Raw genomic sequence first — 27,163 nt, 5'->3', positions numbered from 1 at the left:
GGTTCAATTAGTTAATGAAAACAAAAATGCTTACCTCCCTGTCGAAGCAAGCAACTGCCAACAAGTTTTCGGCCAATGTATCACGGTACGGTTCAATAAATCGGGGTTCAAAGGCTTTGGCAATCACCCAGCAAACATAAGCCGCAGCATGACGGACATTATCCCCTACAGAAGTAAGGCCTCGTGGTTCTTCAAACTTCAGTGCCATCATAACACAAGGGATAATGTCATACAGTCTCGAAGGCAACAACAGGTTTTTCTTGGCTGAAAAATACCGAACACTTAAATTATCTTCACGTGAAAACCGATTAACCTAAAAATCAATTTATAAAAATTTATACTAAACAGTACAAAAAATTGAAACAGAAAACATTGAAAGGTTATACATCAAACATGCACACGATTACACAGTTTTATTGTGTCATGTAGGTTCTCAAAACATTAAGAAGGTAATAAAAACACTGAGAAAACTATACTCTGAACACTAAATTTTCTCATAAATTTAAAAAAACTTTTAGAAAATTATTTTCTTACTACCCGAGTATCAACTATGACATAGCTACCAATATTTCTAGTATTCTGTTCCAAGTTCTGAGTTCAGTTAAAGGCTTAATATGAAATACAGGGCATGTTAAGAAATACTATAAGTTACATAGTTATATTGACTATGGTAGCCTAATTAATATAAATATAAGTTACATAGTTATATTTTATTGGTTATGGTAGCCTATAGCAAACAAAATATTAATAAAATATGAATACCATTTTGCTAGCATTAAATACATTCCAAGAATTAAATAATTTTGATCTATCAATTTTCTAAATCGGCTGATTCTGCATAAACACGGTACGAATCGTCTGCTCAAGATCAGATTGAGTCAGAAACTGATACATCAGCGATCTCACTTGATTATCACAAACTTCAGCTCAGGACTGATGAACTCTTGTTACTGCATACAACGCACACTGAGAGTCAATTGAGTTCAGTAGTTCTGGAAGCATATCACAGTAATTCCATTGAGAGAGTTAACACAAGCAAAAATTTTTAATTTTGTAGATGGATCTTTATAATAGCTCATAATTATTTTATAAGAAGAGATAAAATAATATTGAACAGCTCTTATAACTAAATGTAGATAATGGTTTCAACACCAATGTATTGCGATGTATGGTGTGCAATTTCACATGACCCCAGATGAACCATGGCTTTGGATATTCCATGACCACCACACCATTTTAGGCCAGATGATCAGGATCTAGTTAGGTCAATCAGTGATCTTAATTTTTCAGAAATTTAACACAATTTTTAGATAATGTGAAATTTATAAACTCAATAGACTAAGTAGAGAGTTGTGCTATTTGTTACACTTTTCTTACATTTCTTATATATACAAGGTGTTTGAAAAGTATGGGTACGGCTTAATATTTTACAAACCATAGCAGATAACATATATAAACTTTGCACAGTGTCATATGGCTATGTAAACTATTTTTCCTTACTATTACCATGACATGCCAACCATGGGGGGACGGCCCACAGAGGAAAACATGGAAATCTTAAATGAAAGCATGGGTCGAGTGATACCTCATTTGAAAGAGCTCACTTAGTAGAGTTGAATACCGCAGACCGCATCTCAAAAGGTTTATCCAAACAGAAATGGCGGGTTGTTTTAAGTACACATTGTGAAGTACATTATACGCTGCCATTTCTGACTGGACCGTCGTATTCTGATGCGGCGTTTCACTCCACTAACCAATGGTTTCACTGATTAGTATTTATAAAAAATAACAACAAAATTTAATTCAAAAATTAAGTAGTAAGTTAACTATTTCACCAACAAAGAACAATGGTAGAACTTAATTAATTCATTAACATAAAGACGACAAATTCATTTTAGTTTTATTTATTGTGTTATAAATTTATGACATAATTTGCTAGTTAAAAAGTCAGTGAAAAAACATTGGTTAGTAGAGTGAAACGCCGCCTATCGCATCAGAATACGACGATCCAGTCAGAAATGGCAGCGTATAATGTACTTCAAAATGTGTACCTAAAACAACCCGCCATTTCTGATTGGATAAACCTTTTGAGATGCGGTTTGCGGCATTCAACTCTACTAAGTGAGCTCTTTCAAAATGAGGTATCACTCGACCCACGCTTTCATTTAAGGTTTCCATGTTTTCCTCTGTGGGCCGTCCCCCCATGGTTGGCATATCATGGTAATAGCAAGGTAAAATAGTTTACATAGCCATATGGCACTGTGCAAAGTTTATAGATGTTATCTGATATGGTTTGTAAAATATTAAGCCGTACCCGTACTTTTCAAACACCTTGTATAAGCTGCTGTATATACAGGGTGACCATTAAGTCTTAGGATGACTTTATAACTTTTAAACGACAAGAGATATCATAACCAAATTTTGTATACTGTTACTGGAAATTATAAGCTACTTTTCTGTGTACATGGTGGTCGTATTTAACCTTTGGGGGACGGCCCGTCGGGGGTTATAAGGAAATCTTTAATCTATGAAATCTTTTATCTTTTAATTCTATGTTGAGTTGTACATCATTTTAAAGGTCTAGTTGAACTGAAAACAATGCCGCAAACCGGACTTCAAAAGGTTGATCCAGTCGGAAGAAATCGCTGTTCAAAGTTTTAAAAATGTTTAATCCCATTATTACATAAGAAATAACTAATACTTTAGCTGTTAGAAGATAAGGGGAAGACTTAGTGAACTCATTTAAAAGTAGATGTTCAAAATGTTACCTTTCGGCCGTCTGCCAATGTGCTACGTGCAATCAGAAAAACCTGCTGCATTAAGAAGTACAATGAAAAGTGAAAGCAGTGCCACTAGGTCAAGGTTTCCCATTCACTGGACTTCCCCATAATGGCTGTTATCTGTCTATCAGTTCACTTATCAGTTCCACTTAAGCTACAGTACTTTTTTTAGCCATATCCTGTTACTGTAAGTTATAAGTTTTAAGAGATGTTGCTTAGTGAGCGTGAAAGAATTACACTTTTAATGATTCGCGGCTGGGGTGATAATGTAAGACCGTTTGCAGAAGTAACACATTTATTCAATGCTACTTTTCCTGATAGAGCTTCTATTTCTAAATCCACAGCACAGTACACAGTTGCTCGCTTTGTAGACACTGGTAGTGTTAAGGATCGAGCCAGATCTGGACGACCAAGTACTGTGACAGACGAAGACAGCTCATTAGACAGTCTTTCATTGAAAATCCAAACGAAATCATTAGATCAGCAGCACAATCTCATGGAATAGGTCGTGAATCAGTTCGCAAATTATTAAAGAAGTCTGGTTTCAAAGCATAGCATACCGTGTTACCCTGTTGCAGGAACTAAGCAAAGATGATTTTGATCGCCGGATGGAATTCAGTGAAATTATGATGAATAAAATTGATCAAAACCCAATACTTTTAGACGGTATTGTATTGAGTCAACTTTTATGTTGAATGGCCATGTTAACAGGCATAACTGCCGGTATTGGGATAATGTTAACCCACACTGGATGAGTGAGTGTCACACAAAACATCCCCCAAAATTAAACGTATGGGCAGGTATTGTACGTAATTCAATTATAGGACCATTTTTCATCGATGGAAATTTAAATGCCAACAAGTATCATGATACTCTCCAAAATGAGATTGTTCCTGCTTTACAAGCTACTCTGGGCGCTGACTTCCAAACATGTTTTTTCCAACAAGACGGAGCACCGCCTATGGGGCTACATCAAGGACAAAGTGTATCGAACTCAGCCTACAGATCTGAACGAACTCAGACATAGGATATCACATGAAGCTCAAGCTATTCCACGAGAATACATACAAAATGCAGTAGCCGGCTTTTATAACCGGTTACCACATTTCCAGACGACCGATGGTGAACATTTTGAACACCTACTTTGAAAGACTTTCAGTAAGTATTCCCCTTAACTTCTAACAGCTACAGTATTAGTTATTTCTAGTGTAATTATGGTATTGAACATTTTGAAACTTTGAACAGCGATTTCTTCCTACTGGATCAACCTTTTGAAGTCCGGTTTGCGGCATTGTTTTCAGTTCCACCAGACCTTTAAAATGATGTACAACTCAACATAGGCTGTCATTAAAGATTTTCTTATAACCCCCAACGGGCCGTCCCCCAAAGGTGAAATCCAACCACCATGTACACAAAAAAGTAGCTTACAATTCCCAGTAACGGTATACAAAATGTGGTTGCGATATCTCATGTCGTTTAAAAGTTATAAAGTCGTCCTAAGACTTAATGGTCACCCTGTATAATAATAGCTATTTCATCAAATCAAATCAATCAAATCAAAACATCCTTTATTCCATATAACATATTACAATGCATTGGTTTTGCGTCAACTTAGTACCATCATGTGTATAGAACAATTTACATAGGAACAAAATACATAGGAAGGACTAAATAAATTACGTATTGCTATTAATGTAGTCATCTACAGAATAGAAACAGTGTTCAATAAGATAAGCTTTAAGCATTCTTTTAAAACAAAATAAATCCTTTTCAGCTCTAAGAGCATCAGGAAGAGCGTTAAAAAGGGACGTGGCATTGTAAAAGGTGTGATGTTTAAAAAAAGTAGTGAATGGTAAGGAATATTCAGTTTATGTTTTTGTCGAAGACTGTATCCCGACTGAGGAACAAGGGACTGGAAAACACCATGGTTCTGCTGTAAGAAAATCAAGGTGTGAAAAACATAAATGCTTGGGAAGGTAAGTAATTTAAGTTCCTTAAAAACAGGCTTGCAAGTCTCCATTCGAACGGATGCCAGCTACTATTCTCACTGCCTTCTTCTGCAAGACAAAAAGCCGTTTTTGTGCGACAACTTTCCGATCCCCAGATTGTCACCCCGCATAGGAAAGATAAGGGAAAATTAGAGCGTAGTAGGTTGTTAAGAGGATCGCAGCGTTTGTAAAAGGTGCCAGTCTACGAAGCACAAAGATTCCAGAACAAAGCTTACGTGCTACATAATCGATGTGGGATGAAAAATTCAGGTTTCTGTCTATAGACAATCCCAAAAAACCTCACATGCTGTTCAGAAAGGATCTTCCATATCATCGACCCAAACGCTGAGATTATTAATGCTATTAGTTGAGATTGCGAATTCAACAAATTGCGGTTTTAGCAGCATTTACCACTAGACCATTTTCCCTAAACCATTGAACAATCTTATTAGACTCCACAAAAGTGCTAACCTCCATGGCCTCCGACATTGGTTTTCCATTACGATGGACGTGTCGTCTGCAAACAAACACAATTGGGCCTCCGCAATACAACTCCTGAGGTCGTTTACATATATAATAAACAGATGAGGGCCGAGTATGGAGCCCTGTGGCACCCCCGCCTTAACGCTCAGCACATCCGAGTAGCATCGCCTCACAGTGCCTGCAGCATCGATGAAGGACACTTCTACGGCCTGTCGACGATCCCTCAAATAAGATGAAAGCCATTGGTTCGCCACTCCTCGAACTCCAAATGCCTTCGAGCTTTTCCAACATGATGTCATGGGAAACCATATCGAAAGCCTTCCGAAGATCGAAAAAGACACCGGAAGCAGACCTACCTCTATCCAAGGCATTTTACTATTTTGTTGATGAGCGTAAACATTGCATTGACAGTTGACCGTCCTTTTAACAAACCCAAACTGATTTCAAACAAAATACTGTTGTGATTAATAAAAGACCATAATCTATTTAAGAATGCCCTTTCAAATATCTTTGAAAACGTTGATGTGATAGATATTGGTCTAAAAATTATCGAGTTCATCCTCTCTTCCTTTTTTAAGCAAGGGCTTCAACAACAGAAAGCTTCAACAAATCTGGGAAAACTCCACCTTCGAATGAACAGTTAATAAGGTGAACGAGTGGGTCAACAAAACATTCACTACATGACATAAGCAATTTAGATGATATCCTGTCGCAGCCAGAAGACGTCTTTGGCTTCAAAGACTGATGATATCTGTTATCTCTCTCCTAGTAACTGGTGATAAGAAAAATGAAGATGTACACAATCCAGGCTGCACATAAGAATGAGGAATACTGGATGAGGTTGATGCACTATTAGACACATCAATAAAGAATTTGTTAAACATGTTTGAGACCAGTTTTGGATCACTGATATCAACTCCCTTGTCATCTTTGACGGTGCGGGGGACATTACATGGAGGACTGATTCTTCCCTCTACTTTCATTAACGATCTCCCACATAGTTTTGACTTTATTAGAAGATTTTTTGTATAACATCAAGCACCTTAGATGACTTAGCAAGCCTAACACAAGACCTGTATTCTCTCTTCAATGATAAATAATGCTTTCTCTTCAGATCAGAAGAATCCAAATCTTTAGTGAAGCAATACCACTGGAGAACCATATCTCTAAGTTTCAATTGGTGATCACTCAAGGACACTTTGCTGCGTGAGGCACCTTTGCAAACTCTTCTTTTCTTTTCAGGAAAAGCCTGTTCAAAATAAAAGGAGATTGAAGATTGGAATAGACGCATTTTATCATTTATAGTTCCAGCCTCGTAAACATTAGACCACGTTTCTTTGCCAATTAGATATTTGAAAATACGGATATTATCATCAGAAAACGATCGCTTGAGATAATACTTAGGATGACTTGAGTCACTTGAAGTGGGTAGTTTGACACTGATCACCAGTGCATGGTGATCGGACAATGCAGTAATTAAAACGGAACAACTACAAACGTCATCAGGGAGATCGGTGTAAACATGGTCAATCAGGGACTTGGAGTTTTTAAATTCCCTGGTATAAGATTTTACCTTATTTTCAAGGTCATGAGAAGCCATGGTGTAAATCAAGTCATCAACTTTACCATCAGACACAGACAAGTCGACATTGAAGTCGCCCACAACAAATGGTTCTGATATCTGGACTTATAATTTTTTTCCAGACATTCTGATAAACACACCTGTAAAATGTCTCGTGCTCCTGTATTGAGGAGGAAAAAGGCTGTGGCTTATAAGCAGTGATTATCAAAAATGAGGTGTTACTAAGGTGAAAACCTGGCAGCAGCAAGCTCGCACCTGCCTTCCAGACAAAAAACGTGAGACATCTATTACCTCAGATTTGATTGAAGACTTACCATAAAATACATACACCTCCCTTATGAAGAGTTTTTCGACAGTAGGCTGTGATGCCATTATATCCGTAGAAAGATGCAACTTCAAATTCAAAGTCTCTTAAATGGTGTTCCGAAAGGCAAATTATGTCTGGATCTTCAGATTCAATGAACATTTGAAAATGGTCAAACTTACTTGAAAGACCCTGAACATTATGGTGAACTATCTTTAGTTTGCAAGGTGAACTGTGCTCAGCTACAGTGGTAGGTTCATTTGAGACAGATCCTCTAAAAAATTTTCTCCTTGGGTGATATAAGATGGACTGCAAGGAACCTCCTCGGGCAGAATTGGCCTCTTTTGAGGCATTTTCCTCCAAGCCAGGAATTACACTAACAGTGTCATATCCCTTTTTAAGACCGAAGGCAACAGAAAACACTTCTGAAAACAGAGTTCCTAGCTGATGGCTACCTTTTCTATTCAGATGCCTACCATCTCTGGCAAGATGTTGCTTCTTCACCCAACAATTTTGCCTCAAACAAACATTACACCAAAATTGTTGCACATGACATCCAGCTGATCATTAAAAATCAAACAAAGCTCTATATGTTATATCAGGACCTTACTAATATGCTATTAACAAAAACCATAGTATTAGGAAAATGGGTTTTGGTGGTGAACAAAAGGTCGGCCATGTCATGGAGGGCCTCACGCTTTCCATGGCCACCGTTATAGCCAGCCCCTCCATTATATCATCTTTTAAGATTGTTTGTTCCCACATGAAAATATATGACAGAAATTTTTTCACCAGTGTACTTTAACAATTTCTCTTTTATATCCTTAATTTTGCCACCCGGACAAAGTTCCACTATTGCTCCCTTCTTAAAGCTTATTTCACTTGCATATCGAATAATTGAGTCACCTATCAATAACACATTTTCATTAAATCTAGAGTTGTTACTTCCGTTACTCACATCTTCGACCAACAACTCACTTTGAAGAGTAGACTGATTTTTAGTCATTGTAATAGGAGTCATTACCTGTTCTTTTCTCAGTCACAGACTGAGTTTTAGTGTGGCGCATTAATTTAACATGGTCTTTTCTTGAAATGTTTTTATGCTTTGACATTGAAACTTTGAGATTTTTGTTTCCATGTTCCAGATACATTTCTTATGTAAGACACTTGTACATCAAGTGGTTCTTGTGAACCTAAAAACTACTAAAACTTATTACTACATTCAAAGCGAGCTGACTGCTTTGCAACCGGCATGAGTTTTATTTCGTTCCCTTTAGTTTTAGTTTTTTTTGTTTTAACTAACTTCCAGCAATTTTCTGCTGATTTCTTGAGTATTACAGGACTTACAATTTGTTCGGCATTGTCACTAAAGCTATCAGCTCTTTGACAGATCGATTTCCTATTTACAGAAGATCAACTACATCAGTTTTTATTTACAGAGTCATCAAGCAAACTCAACCCATCATGGAACCATTCGAGAAATGGTTTTTTGTACATGAGAACAACAAAAATAGTTGAAAATGAACTTTGCATTTAGGATTACATTTATCCCACATTCATAACTATTGTTTTGCTGAGTGCAACTAACAGAAATCAAATTTTCAGGTGGGATTTTCAAGTTGGTAACAGTTGTAAGAGCAGGAAGGTCATTAAATGTTACTAGAGAATCTAGATGATAAGCCTGGTGTCTAGATTTGTCAATAAAAACAAGAGACCAGTGAGAACCATTCCCCCCATTAGCCTCACCAGGATATCACTGACAGCAACAAAACACATAATTGCATGCCTGATAAGATGGAGATTTTTAAAAGATCCAAAGCAGTGTTACTGTCTTTTTTAATCAGATGTGACACGGAGGGACTGACAAAAAAGCACTGACCCATATCACCTACACTACTTTGCATAGGATGAGAAATAATCATGGATGATATTATCATCTAACCATTTATCAGTTGTCATTTGTTTAAGATTAGAAATTTCTTTCTTTGCTAAATCAAACTTTAGGTTCAGATTCTCTATACATTTTTATTTTTATTTTCATTTTCAAACTTAAGAGTCTTAATACTATTAGACGTGTCATCTAACTTAAGCTTGTAAGAGTCTTTTTCGGCAGTGATGGATGAGATGTGCAGATCCCGCTGTCTCAGAGAAGCCTGCAGTGTCTCAATGCGCTGGCTCAGTGAACGCATTTCTGACGCTGCTTGGTCCTGGATTTCTGAAAGACGTATCCTTTTCCTCCTGTCTTACGTCCTTCTCTAAATTAAGTTTTGACTCTAGCACTTTCACTTCCGCACTTAGAGCCTGGAGATCGTCCTGTTTATTTTTACACTCCACATTTAAAAGGTCCAACAAACGAAGCAAACTGGTAATATGTACAAATAATGCTTCAAAATCAACGTCAGGATTGTTGGCAGCAAGAATATTCAATTCTCCCGACAGAGAAAGTAGAATTTCTTCCTGGTTATCATCGTGCAATGGAGTTTCATAAATAATTTCCTACATCATATATATAATAAAATGGTAATAATTAATGAAAATTTTAAGTTCAAGAAATTGAGTTTTGGCCACTTGAGCGTATGTCCGGTATAGCTACTGTATTTCACTGATTCCAGAACCCCAGGGCCATACTCATACGAAACAAAGGCATTGACCAAGCCAACGTTCAGGACAGGTTAAAAATAATTAAGACTGGTTAAAAAAAAGTAATTAAGATTCTTATAAATAGTTATTATAACAATAAAAAGTAAATTGTGAATAAATTACAAATATTAAAATACAAAAGTTGTAAGCCAGATAAGTTATAAGCATAAAAGGTGACAATAACAATTACAACAATAATAAATTACAATGCATACATACAAAACATTTAAACATTAAAATAATAAAAATACACAAATATAACAATTAGTTAAATAAGTCAAATAGCAGTCAGATAAAAGATTAAAATAAAATTTAAATTTTAAAAAACTTTAAAAACCTTTATAAAAATTTTTATTACGTTCAGACAACATTAATAAATAAATTTAAGAATTGAGGTTGCAAAAAGGATATGCCACCAGTGGGATTTGAACCCGGATCTGTCACATTAGGAGTCAGTCACCTTATCAAATGAGCTATTTGATATTGATAATCAGTTATCAGAACTAAACACTGATAGTTCAGTTTATCCAACTGGCAAGAGAAAAAGAGTTTTCTTGTCTTAAAACAGTCACTGGGCTTTTTCCAAAATGTTATTGTTAGTTAATATCTGTCAAACTTCAAATGCCACTGTTAATCTTTCAAACTATTGAGATTATGTGATTAAGTCAATACAATTAAGTTTTTTAATAATAAGAGTGAGGTTATGTTATGAGAAGATTATACAATTTTAAAACTTCAATTAAAAATAGTCTTACAGTCCAAATCCATGTCTTCAAGGATGTCACTATAGTGAAATATTCACAAAAAACACAGAATTATAGACCAATGGAAAACTAAAATTTTATTTAATTACTTATATTAGACACCACATTATAGAGCTTGTCAGTTCAAAACCTGTTCCTTCATTCCTTCCTATATATCTAAGAAACATTGTATGTGTATATATATATATATATATATATATATATATATATATATATATAAACTGCTGGAATAAACGTTATTCATTCATTCAGATAACATTTGTCAAAACAGTATTAAAAACAGTACCTAGTACAGCCAGTACAAGGTACAAGACAGCTGCCGTGCCAGGAGGTGTCAGATCTTTTACAAGTCATCCTCTCTAGAATTTTGCAGATCAGAAGATCTCCAAATGACGTGCCGAGGCAGAATATGATCCGGCAAATACCCTTGGAGGCCGAAAATCTGTCACACATCAAATTATATAGTAATGGATAGGGACAACACACTGGTCAGCTATATTGCCTCAATACCATATAAATTCCCTTGTCGATTTATGTTGAATATAACAATAGAATACAGGGACAAAGCATTATTTAATTCTGAGCAAAAACTCTGGTCGGTTTAATATCTCCATAAGATTAACCCCACATATCAAAATCAATGCTTAGTTCATTATAAGATAAGGGCTGGTTTAGTAATAAAATTGTCTAATCAGTTTAATTTCTTCATGGACTCATCTACAGAGTTAAAATGTGTTGTCAACGACATTAGAATGATAAGTATCAATTATTCAAGGGGGGGGTCAACTCATTCCCCTGGTCTACTTATTCTCTTGTTAAAAATGTTGGTCTATAATTAAGGAATTCATGGACTTGTAGAAATCAAATTGAATAAATAGATTTATAGCACATTTAATTCATTCCTCCTTTGTTTGTGACACATTTCCCATCCGAAAGATCCAATGGATGTTAGTAACTATAGACAAGTATCAATATTAACCTCAATCTCTAACATTTATAAAAAACGTAATTTGAAAAAGATTTTGTAAAGAATTAACATTTCAGAATCAACTTGGTTTTAGAAAACATACCCGTAATTTTTCACAGTTGCAACAATAGTAGGTTTTCTTAAATCCCTTACAGAATCTGTAGATAGTAAGAAAAAGTGGTAGGAGTAATTCTGGATTTATTAAACAGTATTATTATTTTTCAACTCTGTTTATCTTGCACAAGATTGGCATTAAAAGAATTATTTAAAATGGTTTTAGTTCTAGTCTTCAAATAGGTAATACTTTATAGAAATAGGCCATGTAAATAAAAAAATATAGTCAGGTTCAAAACATAACTAAGCTAAATCAAAATTTATTAGAAGTGCCCTACGGGTCCATTTTGGGTCCTCTCGTCTTTTTTTATGTAACATAAAACACACATTATATTTTAAACCATCAAAAAACTAAGTTTCTTCGTAGATGACTCATAGGAGCATAAATTTTATAGCAAAACACAACAGTAGAAAGCTTTGAGAAGCAATTACCAACACAGTACTATCGTAGGATGAACTGCAGTATAGCATTGAGGGTCTATGGTTTATGGTGCACGAATTTTCGGTACGGGACCACGATTTTGCTGATACTCATGATCAGTTTGATACAGCTAAAAATTAAACAAATGAAACTTTCATTTGATCTCTACTTTTCAAATTGATTACCCATTGTTGAGAAAACAAGTCTAAGAGTACCACGCTAATTAATTTAAAGAGGTTCAGGGAAACGAATATAGTTTTGATAATATACGTCATATCCTCTACGTTCCACTTTAAAACGTGATAGAAATGGTAGGCGAATATAGACAGGAAAATACAAACTTCAAGTTAAATATAATTTAAAAACCACATAATTCTGTAACTGTTAGTTTTCAATTTTACGGTTTCTTATACACAAATAATTACAAAACAAATTTAAGGAATTGAGAAAAGCATTTGATTTGCATCCGCTAATAAATGTAGCAGTCTCACGATTTGTGAACACCTAAAACTGTAATAATAATTGAAGATTATGGATTATTTTTATTTGATGTATTGATACAATTCAATGTGCCATGTGCCACGGTATGAATACCAAATTTTGTATTGTATTGTAGTTTCTGGCAGTTTAATCAAATTTAAAAAAGTATAAACTACTCATTTTTTTTTTTATAATGATTTAGATCATCATGACGTCTTGTACGAAAGTTACAGTTATCAGATCTCTCTGTTGACATCTACTTTAATGACACATGGCAACTCTCAATGTCAGTTTACCTGGTCTTTTCATCATTGCTGGTTGTGGAGTAGACGAGATATGCCATAATCTCACCCACATATTTTTCGACACATTCGTTTTGGTTACTAAAGGCTTCCACAATGTGTGTATCTGGTGGATGTAGGTCACCATCGTTACCTGTTAATAAAATTATCAATGTGATTTTTATTTAATCAAGCAAAATGATAAAACATAGTGAACACTAATAACCTTCCTGCGTACACCTGAACGAGATTCTACACAATACTAGAGGTGTGAAAGAAACAATTCCTGATTTTTTTTCCGTTGATAGCTTTTTTGATTGAATCGAGCTTGAATAATGATACACTCCATTATACTTAAGCTAAGACTACAGTAAACTTCATAAATACAACAAACAGATATTCTGTTACCTATTCTGAACTTTCACTGGATCTAGTTCCGTGAACAAAACTGACTTCATATGCTTGCTCTTATACACAGAACATGTGAGGACAAGTACACGACTAGCCAGAAAGTAACAGACGTTATGACCTGCAGAGGTGGACAAGGTTTGAGCAGCCATATTGGTGTAAAAATGTTCCTACACTCTGTTGGGTGCATATCCAGCTGAAATAACTTACTCCTTCCACATCCTACTTTACTCTCTGTGACAAGTTAAAATGTGCGATGCAAAACAAAATCCCACCATTTGTGATTAGTGTTTTGTTGAACAGATAAACCAAAAAATAACTGAAATTACCACTAAGGTATTCAGAAAAGGAATAGTGAGTGAAAGCTGAGTGAGGCTATGGTACATTTAATTCAAGAATGGTCATACATTAACGGTTAGGACAGCATGCTAGGCCTAGTCTTGTGACTATGTATTTGGATCAATTCGTTTATATTACCCTGCCATAAAGATCTAAATATGAAACTTTTACAGCATGTTCATGAGTTAAAAGATTCAGACAGTAACATGATTCTTATATATTTAAGACAAATCTCAGAAAATGCCATGTTTTTAATAATATTTTTAACGGAAATTGAATTTTTTTATGAATAAAATTCATGCCACTTAATCCAGTTATCTGTAATGTGTATACTGTTAAGATTTCATATCCCAATCTTCAACAGTTTATCTTTATGCTGATTATAACATAAGGCCTAACTAACTATTCATTCATGTTTTACAAGTCCCTAAATTCTGCTTCTAATTATTACCAGTCCATGTGGAATAATCAAAAACATTATCTGCGTTTCATGTCATCGGAAATGTTTATCTTTAACAGCTGTGACCAAAATATTCTTTAGAAATTGATAAAACATAATTCCAACTGAAAACCGATGGCTGAAAAATAGTTTAGTTACATTTATTATGTAGTACTAAACGCTAAAGGTGAAATTTGTTCAAAAAAGAATTATTGTAGTTAGTCTTAGAAATTGTAATTACAAAACTGAATTATGAAAAGTGAACATTGAAGTTTTATCTTTCTGGTACGTTGCAATTTTACCATGTCTACTTATTTTTTTGTATCACCACATGTAAACAAAGTTACTCTTCTTGGTTTAATTCAAAATCAAATGCCCTATCTTTTGTATATTTTGTTTTATCATATCACCAATCATAACTTTTGTACAAATCAAAAACCTTGAATTACTTTTTCTGATATTTTTTATTGTTTGCAGGTTTGCACTGACTACATTTAACCCTTCCAACGCGGCTAACGCCTATAGACTCGGAACTGCCGATGCTTTAAACACGGATAACATCTACAAACGCAAAAGCTTTACTTTTGAAATGGCGAAGAATTAGTTGTTAAAACTTCCGTAAGAGAGCAGGTCGATGTTCCTTTCGAATGTCGGGACTAGACAAAACGCTTTGTCACCGTTGGTGGACGTTGTAACAGTATCTACCCGGGTTGAAAGCAATCGCCGCCATTTTTTGTACGGCCTGGGACGCGGCATACGCCTACAGACACGTTTGTTTCATTCAGCTGTTTAACTACGTGTGTGTTGGTCGTATGTTGGTTATATTGTTAAAAAAGTGTTTTGAATCAGCCCGTTGTTATTCTTATAGTGTAATAAGAAAAGGTTGAATTCATTCATTTTACGTGAACTGATTTTCCAACTTTTATCATTTTACTACGAACAACGTGGTTTGAGCGCATTTATGGTACCTATATTATGTGTAATATTTTTTTTCAATTATTTATTTTGTATTTTATACCAGTTTCACCACACAAGTCCAGTTTATTTATCCTAAATAAATAAGGTTTATAAGTACAATATTTGTCTAATTTCCCTTATAGGCTATCGTATAAATAAGTTTGTGTTAAATTTCATATTATTACATTGCAAAATCTTATACTGAACTTATTTATTTTTATGTACTAATTATACAGAATCTTCAGTTACAATTTACTCATTATAAATAACCTGTATAAATGTGATGTAATCTGTCAAATAGTGTTCCTATGTACATTATTCTGCAATGCAGTTTATTCAAAATTTCAAATGTTTTCGTGCGTATAAAATTCTCAAAAATATGTAATATTACATGTTTATTATTTTTTCTTATAAAGGTAATACCAAGGAATATGAAACAAAAATTAGCATTGGGAAATTTTAAAAAAATATTTTTTTATGTCTTAGCGTTTGACAGTAATTTAAATTAGCGCTTTAAGGGTTAAAATAGATATATACTTATTACTTACAAGAAACCATTCCTTGGACGTTTCTCAATAAAATTTTACATAATATACTATAATTAATTAATATTACATATACGATAATAAAGTCAATATAAGGCAAAGTTCGAGGTACAAAACACTCCACCACTGAGAAATAATATTCGATAAGCTCTTTTTGAAAATGTCTATTCTAGCACTTAATCCTTCTAACCACAATTCTTTTCCAAATTTGTTTTGTAAAGATTAAAACAAAATTTTAAATCAAATTTTTACCATTGTCTATCTGGAGGTGAGTTTGGAAGGCAGAACTTATCACATTTACGGTCAGACATCTTTGACCTTGGCTGTCCACTTTGTCTAAGGAATATCAAACCTGTAACAATTAACATTTTTATAAGTAGCCCACCTTTATGTTAATTATACATGAAAAACTTAAAAACTGTACAATTCTGTATTAATATATTAAAACTGTTTTATAAGGTCTTCCATCAATAAACATCTAGAAGTTACCCACCTTTATTGACAAATTTATTAATAAAAACAGCATTCACTTCCTTAGCAGATCTGACTAACGCTTCTGTTACATTCATATTTTATAATGGATACATTAATATTTGACGATTAAAATAGGAACAGATTATGTAGATGAAGCCTACTTACACTTCAACAAACATCCTAGCTTGGTCTTGGCCAAAAACAATTTCCAGTAAAACACAGAAAAGTAAATTCCCAGCATATAACGGAGAAATTATAGCACAAAATTCTAAACGCACAGGACAAATGTATTTTAACTGGAAATCCTAATGACAATAAGGTAGTCTCTGATAAGAAGAAAACACATTATTTAAGATTAAAAAAGGCTAGGTACAAAGCAGGAGTAGCTTGTAAGGGATCTGCCACTCTTTTGATGATCAACTGTGAAAGTATTGGACACAGTTGTTGGTGTCAACAAAAGCCTGTTCAACACTTCACTTGATGTTGCATTGGAAAAGACTCGTATCATCGGCAAACTGCACTAATTTTCCATGCAGAACCGATGATTTTAGATCATTGACGTAAAGCAGGAAAAGCACAGGACTTGAGGATGGATCCCTGAGGGACTCCGTAACTCAGTTCTATTTGTTTGGACGACTTGCTAGATATCTGAAAAACTTGGGATCTGTGAGTTAAAAACAAGCTAAGCCATTTAAGTGGCACGCCTCGAATACCGTGAGACTCAAGTTTGTCAAGCAGTGTACCATGGTCAACGCAGTCGAATACTTTGGACAGGTCTAAGAACACACTCATTGAGTGGTTACGACGTTCAATCCCCTCTACAATCATATCGACAAGACTCACTACTGCGTCTGTTGTCGATTTGCCCTTCCTGAATCCAAATTGTTCACTTGAGAGCTGATTGCATTTGTCCAAAAACCGAAGCATTCTTATAAGAAAAAGCTTTTCAACAATTTTGCTCAGCACTGGCAAAATTGAGACAGGCCGGTAGTTAGTGATTGAGGTTGGGTCGTCCTTCTTGAAAATTGGAGCAACTTTAGCAAATTTTCAGGAGAGAGGGGAACACTCCTGTTTGGAATGAATGGTTTACCAATTAAGTTAAAAGTCTCACTAAATGCTTGCAGCATTTTTTTATGAGCCACAGGGACATTAGTTTGAGGTCATTTGATATTTTGGCTGGGAGGTGCTGAATAATTCGGTGAAGCTCATCCTCAACGACAGGAGCCAACGTCATTGACGATGTGGGGCTCTGTCTTCGCGAGGGGGGTACTTGGGGTTCAGATGGCCGAGGACCCTGCCCACCAGTAACGGATGCGAAAAATCCATCGAACTGATTGGCAATCTCTGTTTCATCCTCCACAAGCCTATCTCCAATTTTAATTTTAATTTCTTTGTGAGCTTTTGTTTTATTGTTAATGATGCCCCAAATTGTTTTTGAAACGTTTTTGGAAGAGAGAATGGATTTTGAGACATCATATGCTTTTGCGGCTTGAATCACTTTCCTGTATATTTTTTTATAATTTTCGAAAAAAATTAGGAATTGTTGAAGTGTTTTTATAAACTTCGGAGAAGAATTTTAGTTTCTAGAGAGAAACTAAAATACCCGTTGTGATCCACTTGTTTTTTTTAAATTTGTAAGCAAACATTGATCGTTTTTGTAGGGCAGCAGATGTTAATGTGGAAATTTAGAGTGTCGTTAACAATTTAAATTGCTGCTCTACAGATTGAAATGAATTTAGAAAATCCCATCTTTCGTTAGAAAGGGATGTTGAGGTGAGCAATGTTTTCTGGCCTTATATCTCTTACTGTTTGTTTAATTTTGGGCTCCCTTTTGAATTGTACCCCACTAATGACGGCTTCTTGGCCATAGTGGTCTGAAATAGCTGTATTCACTACAGACACTGCGACACTTGGGTGATTGGTTATGATGTTGTCGATAGCCGATTGTGTTGTAGCCATCACTCTCGTCGGAGTTTTGACTAGGAACTCCAGATCAAATGACCTAAGTAAATCGACTAATCGAATTGTGGAATGGTGAGTGTTGTCCAAGGCATCAATGTTGAGATCCCCCATCACGACAAATTCCTGACGTTGGTTAGTCAGGTATGTCAATAATTTTTTGAATTTAGAAAAAAAGATGTCTTCATTGCCACTTGGAGACCTGTAAATTCCGATCATGAGTAATTTTGATTGTCTAGTTTGAAGTTTGATCCCGACTGCTTCAAAATCTTTTCCGGTTGATTGTTGGATCGGAAGAGGTGTAGATAACAAATTTTGTAGATAGAAAAATACAAGAGTAGCTAAAGCGATTGGAAATTACTCTTGAGGCAAATAGAAATCCATGCAATTGAGGTTTATAAAACGAATAACAGTTGTACTATTAAGTTACTTTAACATTGTGTGTTACAGCAATTACAAGGATAGAAACTGCTTGTGTTATTTATTGAGGAAGTCATACTATTGTGGGATGTGTTAGTGAAAATCTACCCTACAACTGATGTTTCTCTTATTTCATCTTCAAGTTGATGTAGATAAGGTTATTTTCTATATGGTTCACCGTTATTTGTGTTCCGACCCGATTTTTCCTGAAGACAATGGTAAAAACACAAAACCCAATTTGAAAATCTTCAGGCCCCAATGCTCCTCACTAAAAGAACATGTTTATTAGAAGATATTTTCTGGTAACATATGTAATACACAAACATACCAATCCGAGTGATGATCTTTGTAACAAATTTGCTTGTGAGAGTGGAGTCTGTGCAATGTTTAGCGACAACGCATCTAAGAATGCGGGAAGCATGTGGAAGCAAGTCTTGCCTTTCACCATGCTTCAGTAGCATGGCTAGGCCTTCCAATGTTATACAGTCGTTATTTGTTCAATTTATCTTAGCTCCTTTTTCTAAACGAGCGCTTATCATCTTGGAGCTTCGGTGCATTAGTGTCTGTTCTCCTTTATCAGTACATAACTTGAGCACTTCTTTCCAACACGAGATTCATGCCTCATTCGTACTTTTCCCTTACAGCTCAGTGTAGAGGGGTAAGCATTTATTTATCGGCCACATCAACGTACTCTTTTCTGTTGTTCAGAAGGTAATGAAGATCTTCAATGTTGCAGTTTTTCACAGCTTTATGTATAAGTGATGAATTAATATTTTGCTATATATGAAAAAAATAAAATTATATATTGCAATAAACAACAAATTTGATAAACTTCTGGCTATATAAATTCAATGAACTTCAGAGCTGATCCTGGAATTATATTTTTCTTCTCAGTTTCCTCTTTCGTTGTCTCACATTGTACACTAATCATTTTGGTTTTTATATTAGCTCCTCTAGCTATCAGTACTTCCAACACCTTCGAAATGACAAATAAAAATTGGTTATACAGTCACAATTGGTACCAATCTTGTCCCGTGAATCTTTACTAGAGCCCTCTCCATTGATCATCTGCAACAGAAAGTAATAACATTCAAAAAAGGTTTTCAATCTTATAAATACACGAACAATGTTTGTGTTTGAGACACAAAGTAGAAGCACATTTTTATCAGTCTGGCTGCAACATTGAGATGCACATAACAATTTTTTTCTTGTAATTTGAAGATTTAGTTAAAATGTGCTTTAAACACTTTGTGGCTAAGTGGCAAATTGATGAACTTTCCAAACACCAACAAATGATTGTAACTCGAGAAACAAAATCATAACAGCACCTTAAAAACCAGTTTGCTTAGCAAAACAATGTTTGTTTATTCTTGTTTCATTATAGTTTTTATAGTTATTATACAAAACGAGAATTCCGATCACCTTTCAAACAAATAAGTTTTTCACTATAAAAGTGCTTGCATGTAAGACTTTTCAGAGGTACAATAGTAATATTATTAGTTACATCGAAACAATTTTCATGTATCTTTAGGACTATGTCGAAGTGTGTTAACCCTGGAACTGGCCATCATTTTTCCCAAAATGACAGGCACTTTTTGGTGATTTTGTAAGGGTTTTGTATTTTAATCACTGCTCATCTATTTTTAAAGATACAAACATTTTAAAAACATCAATGTCTTTAGAAATAAATGTAGTTTCCCAAAAAAATATTAAATATTGAATCATTTCAATGTATTTTTATTTTTTTACTGATTAACATAAAAATATTAGTAAAGAATAAATTTTTCTTAAATGTACAGCACCCTCTCAGGTAATATGAAATTTTTAGAATAATTCTAAAATATACGAAAGTTTGCTTATATATCTGAATTACAAATTACAAAAAAATATTTAGGTAAAAGAAGTTTATTGGTACTTTTGAATAATATACCTATAAACACTACAAAATATGAAAAAAGTTTGTATAGCACTATTATGTATACCATTGTGACATTTTGGAATCTATTGGATGAACAAATATTTTTTTCTAAGAGATAAATATATGTAGAAGATAAAAATATGATATTTATAGAAGTTTACATTGTATAAGATATTTTTATATGGCAACAAAAGTCAAAATTGTGAACTAAATGCCTAACTTTTTTAGCTAACAATTTTCTTTTCATCCAAAAATTATTTATATAGATAGTACATTTATTGAAATTTACAAAAATGTACAACAATGTATTTTTATCTCTATTTTTTTTGTAAAAAGATAATAAAACAACCGATGGTCATAGAAATAAAACACTAATACCTTCAGAAAAAGTAAAAAAAAATATTGTCTAAAATACATGAATATGCTTTTATAATAAATACCTTTGCATAAATTTAAATCAAAATTTAATTTTAATTAAAATTAATTTTTTGTCTACAAAATAATAAAATACTGAACCTACTTGAACATAGGCTTACTTTCAGTTTCACAAAAATCCAACCTATTCACTCAAACTTAACCTAACCTCTATATTTTTCACTTCACTAATTAAAAAAAAAACACTAAACAAACTTTTATTTATACACACTAAATAACGAAAAGTCTAAAATATACAAATAAATAGCAAGCAATACACTAATACCGGCAATGGCGTAATAACAACAAAGAAATCAACATGGCAACCAAGCGATGCGTTGTTCTTCTCTACTGGCTGAGTCGGTGATTGTGCAACAGAACAAAAATAAAATACTAGTTCATAGTCTTCGTTGACGATACTGTTGACAATTCTTCTTCTTTTTTTTGATATGATTTTCACTATTCCAGACAACGATAAAGTAACAAAAATAATAAAATGTAATGAAGCTATTTTCGACGCATTAGGCATTTTGGGATTTTACAAAACACGAGCTTTTCAAACGCTTATTTTATAAACATTTATTTTCCTACTGGCTATTGAAAAGATGTTTCTGAAAGCCAAGAATACACTGTTTTCAATGCCGACACTTACAATCGTGTAGAACGTAAACTCACGACAGGAAATTTTGACAAACATACGGTAATTTTAGCGTGTTCGGAAATTACGCCAACAAATGGCAATCGGAAATGTGAACATCCAAGTTTAGAATTTTATAATGAAAGATTTAACGTAACTATAGAACGTTTTATGATATAATATGAAACCTTGGATCTTTATCTTTCACAGTTAGCATTTTCCTGGAGGATCTGCTCTGTATATTGTATGACGGGCAGAAGGAACCGCTAAACACTCGCTCTTTCATTGGCCTGAAACAGCAAGGGAGCAATGCCATCTTTGGTAGTCTGGATAAGGTTGGTGAATTTCCCAAGGAGGACCTGATAGTAGGAAGTTATAGTTAGGAAAATTTACAATATTTGTTTGTGTTCTCGAGTTGCATTTCCTATAAAGTAGTATTCACCCGAGGAATTAGTGATCAGACCATATAGAATTTGATATTTTGGTAATTGTGAAAGTAACAGCCAGACCGGTAAAATACGAGTTTTGCGCTATTAACTTATTGGAATCGTCCTACTAAACAAAGCGATATAAGGTTTCACAGGGAGGAAATGAGAAATAAAGAAGTTGGAGAACATAAAAAATGCAACTACTTTTCACGGAGCAATATTTCCATGTTGTAAATCCGCGTCGGGCGTCACGTGACCTTTTGGTTGACCATGATTCAACCTTGTGATGGTGTCATCGGATACGCTGCCATCTTTGGAAATGTAAATGAAAAAAATACTGAAATGAGGAGAATTTTGACCGAAATAAACGATGTTTTTTCTGAATTTCAAGCTACAAATTAATTAGTTGTTATCGGGTCGAGTCGAGTGCCTCCGGCCAGGTACAGTATAATAAGTGGCCACCAACAAAATCGAATAATGATTATCAATTTTAAATATCGTTAATATCGAATACAACATTTGTCCTATATATATTCATAATTGATCCTTGCCACCTATCTTTATTTAGACTAGTGGCATCATTAACAGCTGTTGTTATTTCGTTTATGTAGAAGGTGGACAACAACAATGGCAATGAATATACAAACACTGGCTCAAAATTTTTTTATTAACACTAAGCAATGTTTTAAATAGCTGCAAGAAAAAGAGCTAGCTTCTTAAATCTGAAGTATCCTGTTTGTAGTGAAAAGATAAAAACTAGAATTAAAGGTAGAAATCAAATTGTATTTCGCTGCAAGAGAAGTCAGAACACAACGTTGCAAAAAACGCACTTGAGATGACTTATTTTTAACATTCTAAATTTGGTATTATGAATATACTGAAAATCAGGTACTATTTTAGTTGAAACTAAACACTCTATGACATTTCAATTAATGAATATAGTTTTGACATCAGTACCTGCAGAAATAAAATTTCAGATTGGCTAAAGTAATTGTAAGTACTACGCTGCTCAGACTTTAAATAAAGTTTAGTTATTTTATGTAATCTGAAACAAATAAATGTTTTTACACATAAAAGGATAGCTACTCTATATTAACATTTTTAAAGCCTAAAACGTAATTTAGCTTGACATCATCATACAAAATGTATTCAAAGTAAAAATGTGTTTGGAAATAAATTAAAATCATGTGTGTCGTTATTGACTAATGGCAGCAAGAATAATGATGTGCATATCTTCTATATTTCACAAGACGTTTATCCTGTGAAAATACGGTAAGTAAATGTTATTGTTTTGTTGTAATTATGTTATATTTTAATTTGTAAATTATATTAATATTTATACATTAGTTTCTAAGATTGAATACTAGCCAAACCATATTGTTCTTTGAGATATCTATTACGTTATTTGGTCTGACATTTTGCGACAAAGTAATGCAAAGAGATTTATGTAAAGTGTAAAAAACTTAATAAATCATGTAAGAACCCAATATTAATATAGTAGAAATGGACAGTAATAGAGAACGCTTACCATTAAAAAGAAATAATCTAATTTCGGTCAAAACGTAAACTCCTAACATGCCCGACAAAACACAATTTACTACGATTCGTCAAACTAGTGGATGGTTGATCTATGATTGACAAGCACTCACTCGATCCGAACTACAGTACACAATATCTTGTGAAGCATTGGACCACAGCCCGGAAGCGCCCAGAAAACAGATACACTATCAGACCCGGCCACAGATAACATTAAGATACACAGGAAACAAACAGAAGTCTAAAATATTAAAAATAACTATTTATGAATATACCCCCTAAAAACACGTCATTTGTCATTTGCACCCCCTAAAGCCATATATATTTTTTCAGGATGAACAGAATACGTTAAGAACTTTAAATTCGTGATTTGTCGGGTCGGCCTTTACCAATTTTTTACTGATAAGCACCACTACAGGGGATTTTATTTGTATTCGCCATCAGCGCAGGGCAGCACCTTTGGTGCTGATAAGAGCATTATTGTTATATTACGTATCCAAATATGGTGTAACGGCTTACGTCAGCAGCAATGACTAGGTTGACTAAAGATCATAACAAGACCAAGTGATGCCCGTAGAACAATGAAATATTACTCTGAAAGAGAAAAGTAGTTCCACTTTTTAAGTTCTATAACTTCATTCGTAGCTGTAAGATAAAAGGCCGGGGCGGCAAATCACGAATTTGACGTTACCAACGTATTCTGCTCACCCTCCTGAACAAAAAATATATATAGTACTAGGGGGTGCAAATGACAAATAACATGATTTTAGGGGGTATATTCATAAGTGGTTAAGTTTCTAATGTTTTAATGTTCAGTTTGTGTGCTGTGTCTGGATAATCTGTTTACTTGAATGTTATCTGCGGCCGGGACTGATAGCAGCCTGATAATGTATCTGTTTTCTGAGTTCTACAGGGCAGAGTCAGTGCTTCACAAGATATCGTGTTCAGTAGGTGAATCAACCATCCACTAGTTCGACCAACCCTAGTGAATTGTGTGTGTCGGAGTGTTCAGTAGGGCACGTACAGAGTTTACGTTTTAACCAAAACGAAATTATTTCCTTTTTAATTGAACATGGAATTTTTAATAATGAGTGTATTTGTTCGTCGTGCAGTCGCGTGTTGTTTTTAAACCGGGAGACATTGTTGTTTCGTTGCAATAGGAAAATTAGAAAAATTAGTAAGAAAATATGTTTTAAATGTTGCAATTTTTAAAAATCCGCTTTTTTGTTGCTGCTGCTCAGCTATATCCGCCTACACACTAATGGTAAGTGTTCTCTGTTAATATCCATCTATATATTTATATTTGAGTTTTTCATGATTTATTAAGTTTTTTAACTTTACATAATTGCCTTTGCATTACATTTCAATTTATATTTCTGATCAGCCCTTCTAGAATTTTATATTTTACTGATAGGTACTATCTCGAGGGATGTTTTTCTTTAATTGACATCAGCGCTGATGGCCGGAGGCACTCGTCTCATTTCGATAACAAGTAATTAATTTGTTGCTCGAAATTAAGAAAAACATTGTTCATTTTGATCAAAATTCTGCTCATTTCAGTATTATTTTTCATTTACGTTTGCAAAGATGGCGGCGCAACCGATGACGTCATCACGAGGTTGAATCATGGTCACAAAAGGTCATGTGACGCTAGACGTGGATGTAGAACATGGAGATATTATTGAATAGTTATTTAATTTTTTATGTTCTAGAACTTCATTATTTCTCATTTCCACCCCATCAAACCTTATACTTTTTTTGTTCTATAGGACGATTCCAATAAGTTAATAACGCATGGTACCAGTAAGATTAAACGCCGGGGCGGCAAATCACGAATTTGACGTTACCAACGTATTCTGCTCACCCTCCTGAACAAAAAATATATATAGTACTATGGGGTGCAAATGACAAATGACATGATTTTAGGGGGTATATTGATAAGTGGTAAAGTTTCTAATGTTTTAATGTTCAGTTTGTGTGCTGTGTCTGGATAATCTGTTTACTTGAATATTATCTGCGGCCGGGACTGATAGCAGCCTGATAGCATACCTGTTATCTGAGTTGTCCGGGGCATAGGTCAGTTCTACACAAGATATCGTGTTCAGTAGGTCGGATTGAGTGAGTGAGTTTACAATGATGAATCAACCATCCACTAGTTCAACCAACCCTAGTGAATTGTGTGTGTCGGAGTGTTTCATTAACCGCCGGGGCGGAAAAAATACGAGTTTTGCGTTTTTAACTTATTGGAATCGTCCTATATAAAAAAAGTATAAGGTTTGATGGGGTGGAAATGAGAAATAACGAAGTTCTAGAAAATAAAAAATTAAATAACTTTCCAGTAATATCTCCATGTTCTACATCCACGTCTAGCGTCACGTGACCTTTTGTGGCCAATGATTGAACCTCGTGATGACGTCATCGGTTGCGCCGCCATCTTTGCAAACGTAAATGAGAAATTACAGAAATGAGCAGAATTTTGATCAAAATTAATAATGTTTTTCTTAATTTCGAGAAAAAAATTAATTACGAGTGCCTCCGGCCATCAGCGCGGGCTTCGGCAGCACCTTCGGTGCTGCCCCGCGCTGATGTCAATAAAAGAAAAAACATCCCTCGAGATAGTACCTATCAGTAAAATATAAAATTCTAGAGGGGCTGATCAAAAATATAAATTGAAATGTAATGCAAAGGCAATTATGTAAAGTTTAAAAACTAAATAAATCATGAAAAACTCAAATATATAGATGAATATTAACAGAGAACACTTACCATTAGTGTGTTGGCGGATATAGCTAAACAGCAGCAACAAAAAAGTGGTCTATCACAACGAAACGACACAGTCTCCCGGTTTAAAAACACCACTCGACCGCACGACGAACAAATACACTCATTTTTAAAAATGCCCTGTTCTATTAAAAAAGAGATAATTTCGTTTCGGTTAAAACGTAAGCTCTTTACGTGCCCTACGAAACACTCCGACACACACAATTCACTAGGGTTGGTTGAACTAGTGGATGGTTGATTCATCATTGTAAACTCACTCACTCAATCCGACCTACTGAACACGATATCTTGTGTAGAACTGACCTATGCCCCGGACAACTCAGATAACAGGTATGCTATCAGGCTGCTATCAGTCCCGGCCGCAGATAATATTCAAGTAAACAGATTATCCAGACACAGCACACAAACTGAACATTAAAACATTAGAAACTTTACCACTTATCAATATACCCCCTAAAATCATGTTATTTGTCATTTGCACCCCCTAGTACTATATATATTTTTTGTTCAGGAGGGTGAGCAGAATACGTTGGTAACGTCAAATTCGTGATTTGCCGCCCCGGCGTTTAATCTTACTGGTACCCAAAACTCGTATTTTTCCGCTCCGGCCGTTAATATGATAATTACCACTTCATTATTTGTCTTTTCCACCCATTGAAATCTTATATTGTTTTGTTCAGGAGGACGATAAAAAAAGATTAACAATGTTAAACTCATATTTTGCCAATAAACCTTATGGCCCTTAAGTTCACAATTACTGAACAGATAGACAAAACAGCATTTAATTTATAGGCTAACATAATAATTGCTTATATAAAGCATATAGGGTTAAACATGTAATCTATTATTTAAAATATCTTACCTCATGAGGCAAATGTTCACAACTATTTTATAACCTCTAACACTTGATATACTTAAGAGGTACTTAAAGGCTCTGTTTTTCACTATTAATGTTGAGTCTGACTTGCGGACGAGTTCCACGATATGAAGAAGAAATGCCCTTCTCCCTTGTATCAACTATCAACATACAAGAATTTGAAAATGGCTGAAAAAAAGCGATCCTATACGAACGAAATCCTATCTTCTTCTTACACCTCCAACGCC

The 27,163-nt window shown here is 34.4% G+C and overlaps 2 protein-coding genes across 3 annotated transcripts in view; both read right to left on the bottom strand.

Annotated features, from left to right (window-relative positions):
- LOC124369959 (tubulin-specific chaperone D-like) overlaps nt 1-10,958 on the bottom strand; it is a 40,782-nt gene extending 29,824 nt beyond the window's left edge. For both annotated transcript variants that reach the window (XM_046828185.1, XM_046828187.1), the window contains exons 1-2: nt 10,828-10,958; nt 35-264 (exon numbers count right to left, since the gene is read on the bottom strand). In XM_046828185.1, the coding sequence (XP_046684141.1) occupies nt 35-211 (177 nt within the window). In that variant the 5' untranslated portion in view covers nt 212-264; nt 10,828-10,958. The remainder of the gene's footprint in view (nt 1-34; nt 265-10,827) is intronic.
- Nucleotides 10,959-12,916: 1,958 nt separating this feature from the next.
- LOC124369960 (tubulin-specific chaperone D-like) lies at nt 12,917-27,131 on the bottom strand. The gene is made up of 4 exons (XM_046828188.1): nt 26,922-27,131; nt 18,674-19,413; nt 15,745-15,844; nt 12,917-12,958 (listed from the first exon to the last, which is right to left on the bottom strand). The coding sequence occupies exons 2-4, from the start codon at nt 18,804-18,806 to the stop codon at nt 12,955-12,957; spliced, it is 237 nt and encodes a 78-aa protein (XP_046684144.1). The 5' UTR covers nt 18,807-19,413; nt 26,922-27,131; the 3' UTR covers nt 12,917-12,954.
- Between the last annotated feature and the right edge of the window lie 32 nt (nt 27,132-27,163).

The sequence above is a fragment of the Homalodisca vitripennis genome, chromosome X, assembly GCF_021130785.1.
Source record: "Homalodisca vitripennis isolate AUS2020 chromosome X, UT_GWSS_2.1, whole genome shotgun sequence".
In the NCBI taxonomy this organism is placed as follows: domain Eukaryota; kingdom Metazoa; phylum Arthropoda; class Insecta; order Hemiptera; family Cicadellidae; genus Homalodisca; species Homalodisca vitripennis.
Note: the sequence above shows the minus strand (reverse complement) of the source record. Positions and strands in the feature narration are given on the sequence as shown.

What these genes read in the sequence shown, in the direction of transcription:
- LOC124369960 (XM_046828188.1), bottom strand. Translation starts at nt 18,806, where the DNA reads ATGCTACTGAAGCATGGTGAAAGGCAAGACTTGCTTCCACATGCTTCC. An exon ending in AAAGATCATCACTCGGATTG is followed by an intron (nt 15,845 to 18,673) that starts GTATGTTTGTGT and finishes TAATTGTTACAG; the next exon opens with GTTTGATATTCCTTAGACAA.